This window comes from Thunnus thynnus, chromosome 6, assembly GCF_963924715.1.
Source record: "Thunnus thynnus chromosome 6, fThuThy2.1, whole genome shotgun sequence".
Lineage (NCBI taxonomy): Eukaryota > Metazoa > Chordata > Actinopteri > Scombriformes > Scombridae > Thunnus > Thunnus thynnus.
The window spans coordinates 32,554,992-32,572,584 of NC_089522.1; the positions used below are offsets into that span (position 1 = coordinate 32,554,992).

Sequence of the window (17,593 nt, forward strand, 5' to 3'; positions counted from 1 at the left end):
TTCCATACAACGTTTACAAACTGTCCAAAACGCTGCTGCTGCTGCTCGGCTTTTAACACGATCCAACAGATGGTCACATACGACTCCTGTTTTAACCTCACTGCACTGGCTTCCAGTCAATTTTAGAATTCATTTTAAAATGTTGGTGCTCACTCATAGAGCCCTACGTGGCTCCACATTACGGACCTTCTGCACCCCTACACCACCAGCCGAGCTCTTAGATCCTCCACCCAGGGCTTTCTAAGAGTGCCTCGTACACATTTTAAGACTCGGGGTGATCATGCTTTCCAGTCGGCAGCCGCTTAGCTTTGGAACATTAGAGCCTCTAAAAGCAGCTAAAAACCCGTCTGTTCAGACAGGCGTTTGGATAGTTTGTGCTATTCTGTCTCTTAATTAGTCTATTTTATCTGCTCTCTCCTTGTATATTTCTATCTGGTGTCTTTGTTTTATTTATTTTGATGCATTTGATTTTATGTCTTTGACTGTGAAGCACTTGGTGTTTGTGAAAGGTGCTTTATAAATAAACTTTACTCACTTTACATATGTCAAAGATACACAAACCTCTTAGATTATAACTTCCTTCTCTCTCTTGTCTCTCTTTAGTTCCCCACTAACGGCAGTAATCAGATCCACATCCCGGCCCTGAGCGTCGACGGTCTCTCCACCCCGGTGGTCCTGTCCCCCGGCCCCCAGAAACCCTGAGCTCCCTTACCCGCCTCGCACAGCTCCTCCGCCTGACGGTCTCCCTTCACTCACCTCCTCCTTGGGAGGGCTGGAAAGAGAACTGGACCTGCCTGCACTGACTCTGAAACTCTCCACTCAAACCAGGAACCACATAGTTTTTTTGGGGGGGGGCACCGCCGTGGCCTGACTGGTAAGACTGGGAGATCTGAGGGGTTTTACGGGAGCCTTTCACTGGTGGAGAATCATCATCGTCCAAAAAACCAGACAGGAATCACAGTTTGGTGAATGTCGGAGATGTTGATCGCCTTCGCTGATACACTGACAGAATATTTTGCGGAGAGCTGCTCTCTCTGTTTTTGTTGCTACGATGAGGTTTTGGCGCCAGTTCGCTATAAAACCGGACAGATTCTCTTGACTTGAACGCATCACGAGAAGCCGACAGCGAAAAACGTTTTTTCTTCTGCTACTGAGGGCTGAAACCAACAACGATTGTTTGATGTAAATGTCGGTGTGTAAACTGTGAAAAACGACAACAAATATCTTTGTAGTTGTCTGATTACAGTCGGGTTTGAAAAAAAACACAAAGAGATTCAGTTTACAGGGAGACCAAACAGAGAAAAAGCAGCAAACTGGAACCAAATCGTGTGTTTTTACTGGAGAAATGAGGAAATAATAAACATTTAATATCAGAACTTTAATTTTCTAACCGATCATCTGATTGTCTGAGGACCTGAAGGACGCGAGATGTTTCCTGAAAAGAACATTTTAATCTTCATGAATCGCTGCAGCTCCGCCTCCTGCTCATTAAATATTCATGAGGATGTGCGACAGGGAAACCGCTGATTAATCTCAAATGTTTCTCGTTGGATCTTTTTTTTTTTTTTAAAGAAAGTGTTTATTTATTTCAGTTCCTGCTCCTTCCTCTTCAGATGTTTCTTGACTGTTTTTACGGACGGCGGTCGTCGCGGCTCCTCGACCGTTAACGGGCGTGTGTGTTGATTGCAGCACTCCCCGATGACTTTCTCTTGTTTGTCATTTTGTAAACTCACATCTGCTGGATTTAAAAAAAAAAACTCCTTCAGAAATGACTTTTAGAGCCATTTAGGGAGATTTTTTTTTTTTTTTTTTTTGCTTCGCTCTTATTGGCCGCTTTTTAAAAGGCCGCGCCTTTCTCCAGTTATATGCATGGCCTGTTATTGACTGAACTCCTCAGCATCATTTTGAACTGACTAATCACAGGAGGGATGATGATGATGATGATGATGATGATGATGATGATGCAGATTTTTAGCCCTGGTCGGGAGCTTTTACTCAGCCAAGTTATTTCTCTATAAAAGCATCGACGTGTTACAGATTGTATATTTTCTAAAAGAGTCTTTGAATTAGAAGAAAGTGACGAGTTTAAACTTTAACAGACGGTGTTTTTGGTGTTTTTCAAGGTTTTATGGAGGACGTGGTCACATTCCTTTTGGCTTTAAAAAAAAACAACAAAATGTTGAAAGAAATAGTTTGTTGTATTTGACAAGTAACTGGTTTCATAGATATCTGAATTCATTCCAGATGTGTGTTTTGATGGAGCACCTCTGGCTGGAGGGATCTGTTCTCTGATTGGTTCCTGAAAGCCTCGTCGAGTCGTCGCTGTCGTCGCGCCGTCGGTCTGCGGTGATGTTGCCACAAGTTTCCTCTCGACTATCATCTGTTGTTAGATTTGAATCCTTCCTGCGGGGACTCAAACTGAGAGGCGACGGCGACCTGAACCGTTATCTTTATTATCCATTAATCTCACAATAGTTTCCTCTATTATTGATCATTTCTACCCAGAAACATCCAGATCCTTTATTTAATACAAGTAGAAACACTGTCATCTACAAATACTCCTTTACAAGGATAATATAAGTATTATCAGCAAAAATGTACTTCAAATATTAAAGTAACAGTACTCGTTATGCAGACCGGCTGTTATATTATTATAACACGTGTTTGTTTTTATCATTAACAGATAAACAAGTTTAAATGCTGTCGTTCTTCAGTGTGGAGATATAAACGTATCAGATGGTTTTATTGTAATAATAATCTGGAAAGTAACTAAAGCTGTTAAATACATGTAGTGGAGTAGAAAGTACAATATTAGTAGAAAGTACAAGTACCTCAAAACTGTACTTGAGTAAATGTACTCAGTTACTTTCCACCACTGATCCAAACAACCAACAGTCCAAAAGCCCAAAATAATCAGTTTATTATCATAGAAGAGGATGAAAACCACAACATGTTGAACATTTTGAAAGCTGCTGAATTTTTGTGTAAAAAATAACTTAAACGATCGTTTGATTTATGGCTGCAACTATCAGTTATAATACAGTTATATTCATTATTGATTAATCGATTAGTTGTTTGGTCCATAAAATGTCAGAAAATAGTGAAAGATATCAGTCAGTGTTTCTCAGAGTCCAACATGACGTCTTCAAATGTTTTGTTTTGTCCACAACTCAAAGTTACAGAGACGAAAGAAACCAGAAATATTCACATTTAAGAATCTGGAATCAGAGAATTTTAAAACGTTTTTTCTTATAAAACGACACCAAACGATCAATCGATCATCAGAATTGACGGCGAATAATCGATTAATCAACTGATTGTTGCAGCTTTATAAATAATTCTTGTTCAGATTTATTTAGAAATTTAGTTTTCGAGATTTTATGGAAAAATTATAAAATTAGGCGATGACATCATCACAAAACTTTTTTTTTTCTTCTTAAAAACGATAATTTGATCAAAAACAGGCGATCCATTTCTATCCATCTGCTGATTGACTGATTGACTGATTGATTATTGCAGCTGCGTCTTTGCTTCGAGGTTGTTAAACGGTTGTTTTATAAACCTGCATCTTTCAGATTTATCTTCCTGTTCAATGGTTTCAGGCATTAAAAGTAAAGGAAGCTTTAAAAATAACGTCATGAATAGATTTTATTGATCAATTAACTCGATAAGAGAAGAAACATAAACGAGATCAATATTTGTTTTGAGCAGCTTTTCCTTTAAACCAGCAGCAGGTTTGTTAGTGGTCTGACTGGGAACCAGTACGACTCAACTGTTGCTGCTCCTGGTTTGGTTTGTTTTTGTTTGTTTGTTTGTTTTTCTCCCAGAATCGTTTTGTAATTTTCTGTTTTGCAGTTTTTTCTCCTGCTGACGATGAAACATTTCAGAAAAAACTGCACAAAAGTTACTACTGTGAAGGCGACTTGTGGCAACATCAGAAACTGCAGAAATGATTAAAAACAAACAACAGATGCAGTTTTCTACAAACCACCAAGTTTCTGTTTATTTGTTTTGTTTTGTTTTGTTTTTGTATTTTGCAACAAATCCAAAGTGAGGCTGAGCCGTCAGAGCGTCCGAGGACACAAACTGACATGTTACGGTTCTATAAAGAGACTGTTGTTATTATTGTTATTGTTATTGTTGTTGTTGTTGTTTGTGATGCTAGCAGAGCTCTGTGGTTGCCACGGTAACCTGACACCCCGACTGTTTGCTGACCTGCAGGTTTAATGTCGTTGCTGATGTCGCTGTCGGAGCAGCTGAAGCTCCCTGTGATGACGCTGTTAACGTGTTTCTATGCTTCTCTGTGTGTGTGTGACGACGACGGCTGCTGACACACACACACACACACACACACACACACACACACACACACACACACACACACACACACACAGCTGGACCATCAGGAACTGACTGAAGCTTTTATTCAGTTAAACTGAAGCAGGTCTGATTATTTTTCTCACCACGTTGGTCAAAATCTGTTTTTTTTCTCCCCAAATTTTATGAAACTGACACTTAAAAACAGCTGTTAGATATTTTTATAATAATGTTTAAATGAATTATCAGAGACTCTGCAGCTCTCCTCGGCTTTACGGAGCTTTATAGCAAGTTTCAGCTCTCTGGAAAACTGTTTAAAATGGTTTTAAACATGACAAAACTTAAACATTAGAGGGAGACAAAAGTTAGAGAAGATTGTTTCTGTTTGCTGCTTGGAAAGACTGACAGAGTGATGAGTCTGTCAGACAATAGATGATCTTTGGAGACGTCATTTTCCAGCACTTATTTAGATTATTTTTTAATGATCTACAGCTGATATAATCTGCAGTTTATCCTGGTATTTAATCAACCTGGATCCAAAATATAACCAACCATCAGAGCCTGAATCTGGGTATTATTCTTTAAATGTATTAAAAAGTGTAAGAGGAGACGCGTAATTAGAATATAGCATCATAATTATTGTTAATATAAAATCAGACAACTTCAGTGTGAGTTGAGCCTCTGATCAGTTCCTGGCGGTGTGATTTCCCAGCCCTCAGCAGTGACGTGAACGCAGCACCAAGCCATCGTGTTCGACTGTTCTCTCCTTTTACAGCATGACTCTATTTTTCTATCAGATGACGACGTGGTTTATATTGAGTGTATATATATATATATATATAAAGTTTAAAGAGCGACGAAGCCTTAAAGATTTTAGAGCTGCAGCAGCAGAAGAAAGATGCATCTTCATCGTTTTTATATTAAAGAAAGTAAAAAGTAAATCGTGGCTGTGCATCTTTCAGCATGTGTGATGAACAAACAAGCCATTTACGGTGAACTTCAGTTAACTTTACGCGCTTCGGACGACGGTTTCCGCATCTTTTAACGTCAAGCTAACGTTTCTCTCACCAGCAGAACATGAAGAATGTTTTTATATTCATTAGGTTGAACAGCGTTGCATTCTGGGTAATGTCCACACTCCCGTTTTATAAACCGCCCGCCGCCACTCGACTCGGCGCCGTTTTGAGCGAAATGTCAGTTTTTAGTTGTTGCTGGAAGTACGCTGTAAAAAATGATGTGTCACGTTAAACAGCACAAACATGTTGCTGCTGATTAATGACTGAAAACATGATCAGAGTATTGATCAGGATACTTTCCATTAATATATATTAACATATATATGTAACATGTAAAGATCATGATATCAGTATGAACGTATTTTTATAGGAATTTACTGGAAAATAAATGAATCTGGTTTATCTGATCAATTAAATGTGTCACCATGAATCAATCCTGCTTATTGATTTGAAACATTTCCCACAATGATCTGATAATAACCAGAAATATTAACGTTACATTAACAGAACGTCTCTGACGACACATTTAAATAATTAGAGCTGCAACTAATGATTGATTAATCTGGTGATTCTTTTCTCAATTGATCGATTAGCGGTTTGATCTGTAAAACGGTGACGACGTCCCTCAAATGTCCACATCTCCAAAATATTCAGTTTATTGTCATAAAGACTAAAAAAAACAGAAAATATTCACATTTAAGAAGCTGAATCAGAGAATTTAGACGTTTTTTCTTATAAAATGACACCAAACGATCAATCGATCATCAAAATTGTTGGCAAATAATTGATTAATCAACTCATTGTTGCAGCTTTATAAATAATTCTTGTTCAGAAAGATTTATTTAGAAATTTAGTTTTAGAAATTTTATGGAAAAATATATAAAATGTTGCGATGACATCATCACAATATGAATTCAAGAGGAAATTTTCTAAACAATAATATTGAATAATTGATCAGCTCTTTGCTCAGATACCACACACTAAAACTTTTTTCAGTGTTTCCGTCTTTATTATATTAAAATGTGTAAATTTTCCATGAAACAAAACGACTGAATAACAAATATTATTAGTCACAAAATATGAAAAATTCCCTGTAAAATGTAAAAACTTCTGCAGTTAAACATGATTCTGCAGAAGCACATTAAAATGTTTCATGTTTGGCAGAAGAATAAAATTATTAGTTTTCTGAATTATCGACACTGAGATGAAGTTTGGAAGTTGCCGTGACGACGGAGATTTAAAACCGGCACATCATCTTTCACAGTCGTCTAATAATCCTCGTTAATCCAGCGCCGCAGCGTCTCGTTTCATAAATGATTGTCACTCACAAACCGCAAAAAAACAAACAAAAACTTTGTGTGAGTCTTCTCGCACGTTTCACGCACAGGCAAGACCAAAAAATGATTTCATGTCGCAGATCTCAGCTCGCGTTTCGCCCCCTTCTGCTGCCGGTCCGACCACTTACTGATGTTTGAGATCGTGACATTTACAAAAGTAGATCTTTGTAAAAGTCTGGTGAGGGGAAACATCTGTTGACATCTGGAGCTTTCTGTCCAATCAGACGTCAACACGGCTGCTGTTACTGCGGAGAATCCAAAAGTCAGTTTTATTCAAAGTCCTGAATTTATTTGACAAGTTCTTGAAATAATCAGTTGCTTCAAGGTGTCCACATACTTTTGGCCATATAATATATTTTTATTTGAACTCTGTCAACGCTGTAAAAAACAACAAACTAAAAAACACTAAAATTTAAAGGACAATTCAGCTGATTTTCTATATTTTTCTTCATGTTTGGATCCAAACCATCAATGAACTGATCTACTAACAAGTATTGTGTGTGTATCACAGCTGATATATCTTATTAAAAACACGTCACAGCGCTGCACTGGGTGACATGTTCCTTCATCATGAAGAGTTTGGTCACGTTAGTTTGTTTAGAAACGGCTCCAAAGACTAATAACAGCATCATGTTTTCAGTCGCAGGAGAGTAGTTCTGTGTAAGGAAGAGGTCTAATCCTAAACCCTGTCCATGAGGACCATGGATGCATTAAGGAGAACTGGATACGGGACTCAAAGATGGCGTCCTGTTCATTCCTATGAGAGTTGCTCAGTGGTGCATTAAGCCAAAAAAATCGTCTTCTGACTGTAAAGAATTAACCTGGATGTGGTTCAGTAGAGACTAACTGACTTCCTGTTGGATCCCAAGCAGCAACCTCCGCGGCTGTAAAATGAAGACAAAAACTGCAGTTCTTTGAACGACCACTTGAGGCTCCAAAAGCGAGTCAATCCCCATAGACCCCCATGTTAAAATGCCCAACTTTACAGCAGAAATAAACACGTTTACAGCCTGGTACAAACAACGGTTTTGGTCTCTGTAGCTAATTTCCTCTTTCATGACAACTGTACGGGGGGTTTAAGTTTTATTAAGCCGTAAAGTTCTGCATAATGAAGGACATGGCTGCTTTGAGTGACAGGTCCACCAGCAGCTAGGTGGCTTGTTTCAGCCATTCGGCCCGCCTCTTTGCCCATTTTTGATTGGCTGGGAGTTAGGCAGTGTCACGTGGCTCGCTTTGAGCTTCAAAACCGCTCTTCAGAAACCAACGGGTGACGTCACGGTAACTACGTCCATATTTTTAAACAGTCTATGACAAATACTCTCCAGAGACTGGAAACATGATGCTGTTATTAGTCTTTGGAGCCGTTTCTAAACAAACTAACGTGACCAAACTCTTCATCATGAAGGAACATGTGACCCAGTGCAGCGCTGTGACTCACTGACGTGTTTTTAATAGTTTCTGGAACAACAACGGAGGAATCAGATACATCAGCTTTGATACAAACACAATACTTGTTAGTTTGGATCCAAACCAGCCAAATCCTTTTAATATCCAAACGAACTTTAGATATCTGTCAGTATCAGTTTGTTTTTTCAGAAAGCCCTGACAATCTTCAAAATGTCCCATGATCCTTTGCAGCGGTGTGGGGATCAGACAGAAAGCTCTGGGAAGCAGCTGTTTCCTGTCCAGAGTTTTCTTCTAATTGTAAAGAGCTTTTCTATCAGCAGGATGTTTTCTGTACAAAGATGAAATCTAAATATCGTCTGAACATATAAATGAATATATTCTGTACATGTGAGAGGCCTGACCAATGGCTGAAGATTGTTAATGATGACGTGTTGTTTCCGTGGCCTATTGTCGCTGTCATAATCCCGCGAGGGCCCCGCCCCTCCTCGGCGGCTGTGATTGGCCGAGGAGTTTATTGATGTAACGGGGCGGGGCCTGCCTTTATTTTTCTGAGACTGAGTTCTACATGTTCTACCTGTATTTACTGGAAACAAAAAACAAAAAAAAACAAGAAGAAAAGCTATTTTTTATGGACATGACTTTACTTTTTGTTGGTGTAAATGTTCTACAGATGATTCCTCTTGTTTTCTACGAGGTGAAGCTACAAGCTAACACACACACACACACACACATGGGGAGGACTGTAATAAAACTATTTTGTTCTGTACAGTCTGGTCTGTCTCATCACTGACTCACCTGAGTGTCTCCAGCTCTCATGCAAGTTTCTTCAGTGAATATTATGAACTAATATTAAGTTCCAAATGTATGTAAAAGTTTATCTGAAGCTAATATGAAGCTTCAGCGTCCAAAATCAAGTAGATATCTTTCAACGTTACAGTCTTTTTAGTATCAAAGTCCCTCTTTTTGTTACTATACTTCCACCTGCAGCTCAACAGGGAAACACTGTCCGAGGAAACACAAAGAGGGAATTTGATGCTAAAAAGACTGTAAATGTGTCAGATATCCACTTGATATGACTAACTCAGACTGCTGAAGCTGAATAGAAGCTTCACACAGACTTTTAAATGACTGTGTGGACACACTGTGGATTTTATCCTCCATCACTAACATTGAAAACACATTTGAAGGATCTTTTAATATCCAGTATGAACAGGAGGAATGATTACAGCGAGGAAAACCTCTTTCACTGTTCATATGGACACCTGACTGCTGGTTTAACACACACTGGAAATATTGTGAACTCGTCCTTTAATCTTTATTTAAAGAATAATTCTGGTGATTTTCTGTATTTTTCTTCTTGTCAATAAATCTCAAAGCCTGATATTAACAGGTGTTAATGTTATGAAGGCTACAACAAGAGCAGAGATAATCATAAAAACAAATACTAAAGTCTAAAATGAGCTCAAAACAGACAATAATTCATTTTTACCACAAAGTTTACAGTTTAATTTTCCTCTGCAGACAGTTTAAAGTGTTTGGGTGACATGTACAGTAAATATCAGGTGTGTTAAAGTTAGTAACTAGTAAGTAAACTTTATTTATGAAGCACCTTTCAGAACCAGAGTTACAAGGTGCTTTACAATGCAAATAAAAACAAGAGAAAAATAAAATAGAATAAAAATAGAAAATAAATAAAAAGTGTAACAACACATAATATCAATATAAAAACAATAAAAGCATAATAACCACACAGAAGTCAGATACAACAATTAAAACAACTACAGCTGTATTTTATTGAGTCAGATACATATTAAAGCAGCGTTATGTTCTGTATCTGCTGCTGTAAACTAAATATCACATAAAACTATCAGATAATCAGCATTAAAGGACTAAAAAACTACTACACACTCTTATAATTCAGATGTTCTATTATTTTTCTTAACATTTCATCTTTTTTTATCTGTTCTTGGCAGAACTGAGCCTCCGTACAGTTCAGGATCTTTAGTAACATCTGGTGGCAGATTATTAAACTACAACAACAAACTGATTTTCTCCACAATGATTGTTTTTGTTGATTAAACTTCATTAATTATAAAGTTCTTCACCTCATCATGTATGCTTTGCCTAGTTACAGTTTCTAAGCTGTGATTGGTTAATTGATATTCGGGGGGGGGGGTTAATATTTTACAGCAGGTGTAGTTCCGGGGGCCTGGGAGAACGGAGAGATGTTAAACCTTTTCTCAAATTATCTCACAATTTAGCTTCATTTCTTTTCTTGTGACTGTGATTTCACTGTCCTGCCTTCTGCCCCCCCCCCCGACAACACACACACACACACACACACACACAGAGAAAGAGACACAGTTTCCCAGTTTGAACTGAAAACAATCCTGCTGCCTCTGAAATCCAGCTTAGTTTGGATTAACACTGAAGTAAACATTAATACCCAGTCAGGAGTGTGTGTGTGTGTGTGTGTGTGTGTGTGTGTGTGTGTGTGTGTGTAGCAGTGAGACAGTTTCAGGTATTAAAGCTTTCAGAGCTGAAAAACTCTCCAGCAGTCGTCGGCAAATAACCAGCTTGTGTTCCAAATCCGTCCGTTTAACAGAAACATTTTTCCACTGATGAAAGCTGAAGATAAAGATCCTCTCAGACGCGTATTAAGACATAAAAATACTCTGCTTTGAACAATAATATGTGTCTGATATTGTTTTTTTCCACAAATAAGATTTAATCACAACTTTAAAAACCTTAAAACATCCTCTCTCCCTCCTCCCTCATTAAAAATCCAGAGTCTGAATCTGTAAATATGGTTTTCCTGCTGGACACCAGATGTTTCCTCCTTCAGTGTTTCTGCTCTGGAGGCTTCAAGTCTCCACATCACACTTGTGTAAGTTGCATATTGGACCACGATTGGCTCTAAACTAGTTGTGATGTCACAAATCCTGCTAAAAATCAGATTTAGTGCTCAGAAACGTTCCTCCTTCAGCTGATGAAAACTGCACAGAGTCAAACATCCGACTGAAGGAACAAGAAGATGTTTTTTTAAGTGGAGGAAGTCTATAAATCTACAGTAGAAAACAACATGAAGGCTCAATAAATACAAGCTTATATCATCTAATAACGAACTAATAATTAAACGTCTTAAACACAAACATGAATGAAGCTCAAATAAAAGTTTATTATAAGGTCACTGTTTATCATCTGTGAACGACCTGTCAATCACATCTACACAGTCTATGTTTGTCATTTTCATCCAATCAGAGTTAAAATAAGTAACTAATCACTTATTGATGAGAGGAAACAACATCTGCCCTCCGAAATAATCATTAAACTGGTTAATAAATGAATTTAAATTATTCTCACAACACTGAAAACATGCGTGAAACTTTGCCTCCTTGCTGAATCTCTTTCTTTACATAACTATAACTAATATGGATATGGATGTATTGATCAAGTCTTTCTGGTCGCGATCATATTGATTATCAGCTGTTATTAATCTTTGTAGCCGTTTCTTAACAAACTGACATGTTTCAATAGTTTTCTGGAACAACAACGGAGGAATCAGATACATCAGGCTTTGATACAAACACAATACTTGTTAATTGATCAGTTTATTGATGATTTGGATCCAAACATGAAGAAAAATATAGAAAATCAGCAGAATGATCCTTTAAGGTTGTATCAACTTTAACGTAAACTAAACGTTTCTCTAACAAAGTGATCATTTTAACCAAAAAACGTCATCTTTCCCTAAACATAACCAGGTGGTTTTTGTGACTAGTTAATTCTCACAAACCTTCACCTGTAAACCCGTTAATGCTGATAGAGACGCTGGATTAGAAAACGCTCTCGTGTGTCGTTCTGGAGTCACATGTTAACTAAATATTTCCCCTTTTTATAGACGACATCAAATCTTTTACACGACTCTGCATAAATCTGCAGTAAACAACTAGACTGGATGACTGTAACGTCCTGTTCTCTGGTCTACCCAGCGGCACTATTAAAAAATTACAACTTGTGCAAAATGCTGCCGCCAGATCTCTCCGTATCACTCCAATCCTAATCTCCCTCCACTGGCTCCCAATCCAAGCCAGATCTGATTTTAAGGTGCTTCTCTTAGCTTATAAACCATCATATCTTCCTGACCTCATCACCCCTGATACTCCTCCTCATGCACTCCGATCACATGATGCTGGATATCTTACTGCATTCTCCTACCGAACTCCCTACCTCTGGAACCAGCTACCTCTTCTGTCGAAATCTTTAAATCTAGACTCAAAACATACTTATTCTTACGATCATATGACCCGCCTTAACAACATTGACATAGTCTTTTCCTTCACCACACTGAGCGATGTGATAATGTTGATGATGTGATGTTTCACATGATGAGCTACCTCAGATGGGTCGATTGTTTTAACATTGTTACTGCTGTAAAGTGTATTGAGACACTAGTGACTCATTTAAACCACGATAAATATGACTTGTAACAAAACTGCATAACAAATGTACATAAATTGAGCCAAACTGACCAGAACAGATTTGTGTCAGTTACAGTTCTTTGCTTTAACTATAAATAAATCAGGTCACTGTTTATTGCGTATAAGTTATCAATTAAATGTCTACATTTTTAGTCATTTTTTGCCTCATGAATGTTAACATAAGCTACTGTAATTTACAAATGGGAATGATGACATCTGCCCTCAGATACAACCCTAAAACTGTTCAATCAATTAGAAATAAACAAACAGAACATATTAACATATTATAAACATAGTGGGCTGTTCTCTCTACACCTGTACATCAGACCTTAAATAAACAGTTTCTCTATTTTGACACAGATGACCTCCTTCACTCCTGTTTCAAACCATCTGTCCTCCTTATCCAAAGAGGAGGACAGATGGTTTGAAGGAGGTCGTCTACGTCAAAGTAGAGAAAGGAGGTCTCCGTCACCACTTATCTCCCCCCCCCCCCCACCTACGATAACGTCCTCTCATCCCTTCACAGGAGATTTAATAAATATTCACATTTGGCCTCGTGACGACTGCAGTGACTGTCGTTACAACAGCCAAACGAAGTTCTGTCAGTGACCTTGATAACGACTACAAAGAGGTTAAATACCTGTCAGAAGTGAAGAAGCTCATTGGATGAAAGGTGAAACTTCTTCAGTTGCCCTTGATTCACCCTCCTCAACCCCGACCTGATGACTGAGAGTCTTCAACTCAAACTGCCTTTAAAATGAATTCATGCCTTTTTCTTAAATGTCAGTTTGTGTAATTGTATTTAATTATTAGGGACAGAGCCCTTTTTGTGTGATTGTTTCTTTATTATTATGGCACTTAAACCCTTAATTTGACCCTCTAAACATGCTAAAAAACTCACCAAATTTGGCACGAACATCAGGTATGGTGAAATATTTGATAAAATGTAAAAATTAACCCGCAAAGTGCCAAAATGTGTTCTCTAGCGCCACCTATGTAACTAAAATGGCTGCCACGGCCCGTAGGAATGTCGTAGAGAGATCAAACCAAAACTCAATTATTCGTCTCATCAAGACCTACAAATCATACACCAACACCCCTGACCTTTATCCAACAGGAAGTCCGCAATTAGCCTTTCAAAATAAGACTTTGCCCCAATTTTGGCCCCCGAACAAACGCTATCTCCTTCAAACTTAAATAGGTGACTTATGACACTGTGCTGAAAAACATTTGTTAAAAACTTTGAAATAACTCAAACGGTTTGGATTTAATAAGCCCTGATAGTTGTAGTGCCACATCACACCTTACAATGTAAAACAATAGGGAGGCAATCTATGAGCATGAACTTTGTGTCAAACAGAGGCTTCTGATGTCTAAACTATGAGTCTGACCACTTTCAAACCTGTATCAATGGATTCTCAATGAAATTTCCTACTAAAATATGATTTTTAATGTTAGATTTGGCCAAAGTCATGGGATTTATGAGGAGATTTCACAAGAAGCGTTCTCTAAAATCCTCCTCTCCAACTGCTCCTGGTGATGTCACTCCCTCAGTGCTGTGAAACATTCCGCAATACACACTCATTATAAAATCACAGGAGGAGCAAGAAAAGACTTTAAAACTCACACTCTAATATCTCAAAAACAATAAAAGATAGAAAAAACATGTAAATTCAAGATTTGTAGATCAAAGTCTCATGACTCATTTAAAGTTCAAATGAAGTTTGTATCTAAAACTATGTGGAAGCAGTAAATGTTCAAAAAGGTGTGGGTTCACTCACACTCTCCATTCAAATATATGAGTATTTTTCTGTGTCCAGCTGCAGTTACTTTTTGTATCTACACACCTGACAGTACACATGTCAATCAAACTTTCAAAATAAAAGCACACTACACTTGTAAGAAATATCCCTCATTTTTAAAAAGCAAAATGATCTGATCCCGACGGGCCAGAGTGCGAGGTCCCGAATAACGCTGCTTGCAGCTTTAATTTATCTTGTCTTTTATGTTTTGGATTTTATTTACTTTTTATTGTAACTTTGGGTTGGAGGGTGTTACTGTATCTACAGTGATGTATAAAAATAAAACTCTGGTCTCTGTTGTCTCATATGAAAACATTTATTCTGGATTCAGGAAGCAAAGTGAACAAAACAGGATGTTTAATGTTCACAGTGAATCATCTCCTCCTGCAAGAAGCAGTCGTACGAATAGATTTGTTCTTCAGATGCACATACGAGTGATTTAAAGGTGCAGTTTGTAGAAATTAGTGGCAGCAAGAGGAACAGACTTGGGAGAAATGGAATATAATATTCATAAGTATGTTTTAATTAGTGTATAGTGCTCTGTTTCTGCTCAAATTATGTGCTTGCACGGGACGCTCTAAGAAGTAAAGAGAACAAGCTCACAAGGCGGCAGGGATCATTTCATAGGTCAACACTAAACCTGGCCCTCTATTGGTTGGGGGACTTTGACAGAGTTGTTGCACAAAAAAAATCCAAGAGCAGAGGAGAAATCTTAAGAGCAGAAGTTTCACGAGCGGGCAGAAGCAGCCTGAGAGTGAGGAGAAGACGAGCTGAAGCTTGAATGCAGGAAATCTGTGCAAGCAGCATTATATTTGAGTGCGAGGGCGGGGTTCTGAGGGACAATATCACAAAATTTGAACGTGAAATCAATAAATTATGCTCTCAAATTGATATACAACGCTCTTGCATAAAGATAGGGAAAAAGCTCCATATATAATCGCGTGAAAATAAGAATTGTTGTGTTTTCGTTAGCTTAGAATGACTCGTTCATATCTACAGAGGGAGCGGGTCCTCTTCCACGGAGTCCGCCATGTTTCTACAGAAGCTTAGAACAGACAAAGCAAACACTGGCTCTAGAGAGGGACTTTCATGTTTTTTGTGACTTTTGCGGCCACCGTAGGTTCTCCTACATGCTTGGAAGGGGAGTCGGGGGATATTCAGTTGGTTGCAATCTGCATCCTCACCACTAGATGGCACTAAATCCTACAGACTGCTCCTTTAAGAGAGTTTGTGAATCTGATTTGGAACATTCGTACGAGCAGAGAAAAGTCAGCGTTTTAGGATAAAAATACAAAAATGTTCCTCCATGAGGCTCATTGATTCCCTTTAACCTCCCACCTACTGACCTGGTGACCCGGTGACCCGGTGACCCGGTGACACAATATAAGAAGATTCTTTGCAAGGACACATCTTCTCTTTACTGCTGTAGGACAGAAAACACACAGTTATGAACGTCATGAACGACCCAACAGAGAAGCTTCTCAGTAAACTTCCACCACATACAGCATATATACAATTATTATTATAATATATAGAAATAAAAAATCATATGTTAATCTTCAACAGCACATTAGCGTAACACTAATTAGTGTTAGTTTAATATTAAAATGTTTATGTTATTAACAAAAGATCAAGTAATATTTGCTCAGTAATACTTGAACATTTCACTTTTTGTAGCTTTCTTGTATTTTTATTTGACTTGCAGCAGATGTTTACACAGATGTTACAGAACTGTATGGCATGTGATGTTTGGCGTCTCTTCTCTCTTCTCATTGGCTCACAACTGGACTCTCTCGAGGTGATTTTGGCGCAGTGGTCACACTCGGTACTGCAGGATCACATGATGCACTCTGATCGTTTCCCTCCACAATCATTAGAGAATTAACAGCAGTGAAATGATTCTTAACTGAATTTGATCCAATAAAAATAAAACAAGTCTCAGAGGTTCACTAACCACTTTTCCACCACATCACAGGTCCAGTAAAGCTGCATCACATGATGATTAATCTCAGAACTCTGCAAATAAACAGCATTTCTGTATTAACCACAGACGTGAAACCTTCTTTATACAAAGTCCTTAAACTTGAGCATAAAAGCTGTGATGTCAGGCACTGCTGTAGAGTTCATTAGTGAGTTCTTCACTGCTGAAAATGTTTGATTTTACTTTTATTCTGCTGAAGTCTTGATGTCAAGACTTCAACTGGTTCAGTTTTGTGGTTCTTACCTTCATGTTTTTGCAAGTTTTGTTCAGAACAGACGTGTTTGGCGTCTTCGTGGCATTCTGTGTTCCCGCTCTTCATTGCAGATAAAGCAGAATGATGTTTTACTTCCCTCGAGCTAAACAAACTCGTATTTCTCAGCTCAGTCATCCTTAAACAACCTCTCTTGTTTTGTATCAGTTAGTTTTGAACAAGACATTTTACTTTATAAACTGAAGCTGCAACATCCGACAACAACCTTGTGAAGTCATTCATGTGAACCAACAGGAAGTCAGAGAAGGACTCTACTGACTCTATGGACCCAAAAACACAGAAAACCTGAAAAACCTTCTTGGTTTACCTTCATAGGAATGAATGACACAACATCCAGTCTCCTTAATCCATCATTCACTATATTAAAGGACACGTTCACAGTTATTCAAGTGTGTGTTAAACCAGCAGTCAGGTGTCCATAGTAACAGTGAAAGAGGTTTTTCTCGCTGTAATCATTCCTCCTGTTCATACTGGATATTAAAAGATCCTTCAAATGTGTTTTCAATGGAAGTGATGGAGGATAAAATCCACAGTGTGTCCACACAGTCATTTAAAAGTCTGTGTGAAGCTTCTATTCAGCTTCATCAGTCTGAGTTAGTCATATCAAGTGGATATCTGACACATTTACAGTCTTTTTAGCATCAAATTCCCTCTTTGTGTTTCCTCGGACAGTGTTTCCCTGTTGAGCTGCAGGTGGAAGTATAGTAACAAAAAGAGGAACTTTGGCACTAAAAAGACTGTAACGTTGAAAGATATCTACTTGATTTGACTCATTTGGACGCTGAAGCTTCATATTAGCTTCAGATAAACTTTTAAATACATTTTTGTACAGAAGGAGGACTGTGGATTTTGTCCTCCATCACTTCCATTGTAAGGTCATTATGAAGGGATCTTCTAATGGTCAGTATGAACAGGAGGAATGATCACAGCAAGAAGAACAGCTTTAATGTTCATTTGGGCTCCTGACTGTTGGTTTAAGAC

At 38.1% G+C, this 17,593-nt stretch overlaps 1 protein-coding gene across 2 annotated transcripts in view; it reads left to right on the forward strand.

Annotated features, from left to right (window-relative positions):
• The window catches only part of elk1 (ETS transcription factor ELK1), a 39,272-nt gene extending 30,429 nt beyond the window's left edge, over positions 1 to 8,843 (forward strand). For both annotated transcript variants that reach the window (XM_067593464.1, XM_067593465.1), the window contains exon 11: positions 604 to 8,843. In XM_067593464.1, coding sequence (XP_067449565.1) covers positions 604 to 702 — 99 coding nt within the window. In that variant the 3' untranslated portion in view covers positions 703 to 8,843. The remainder of the gene's footprint in view (positions 1 to 603) is intronic.
• Positions 8,844 to 17,593: the final 8,750 nt, after the last annotated feature.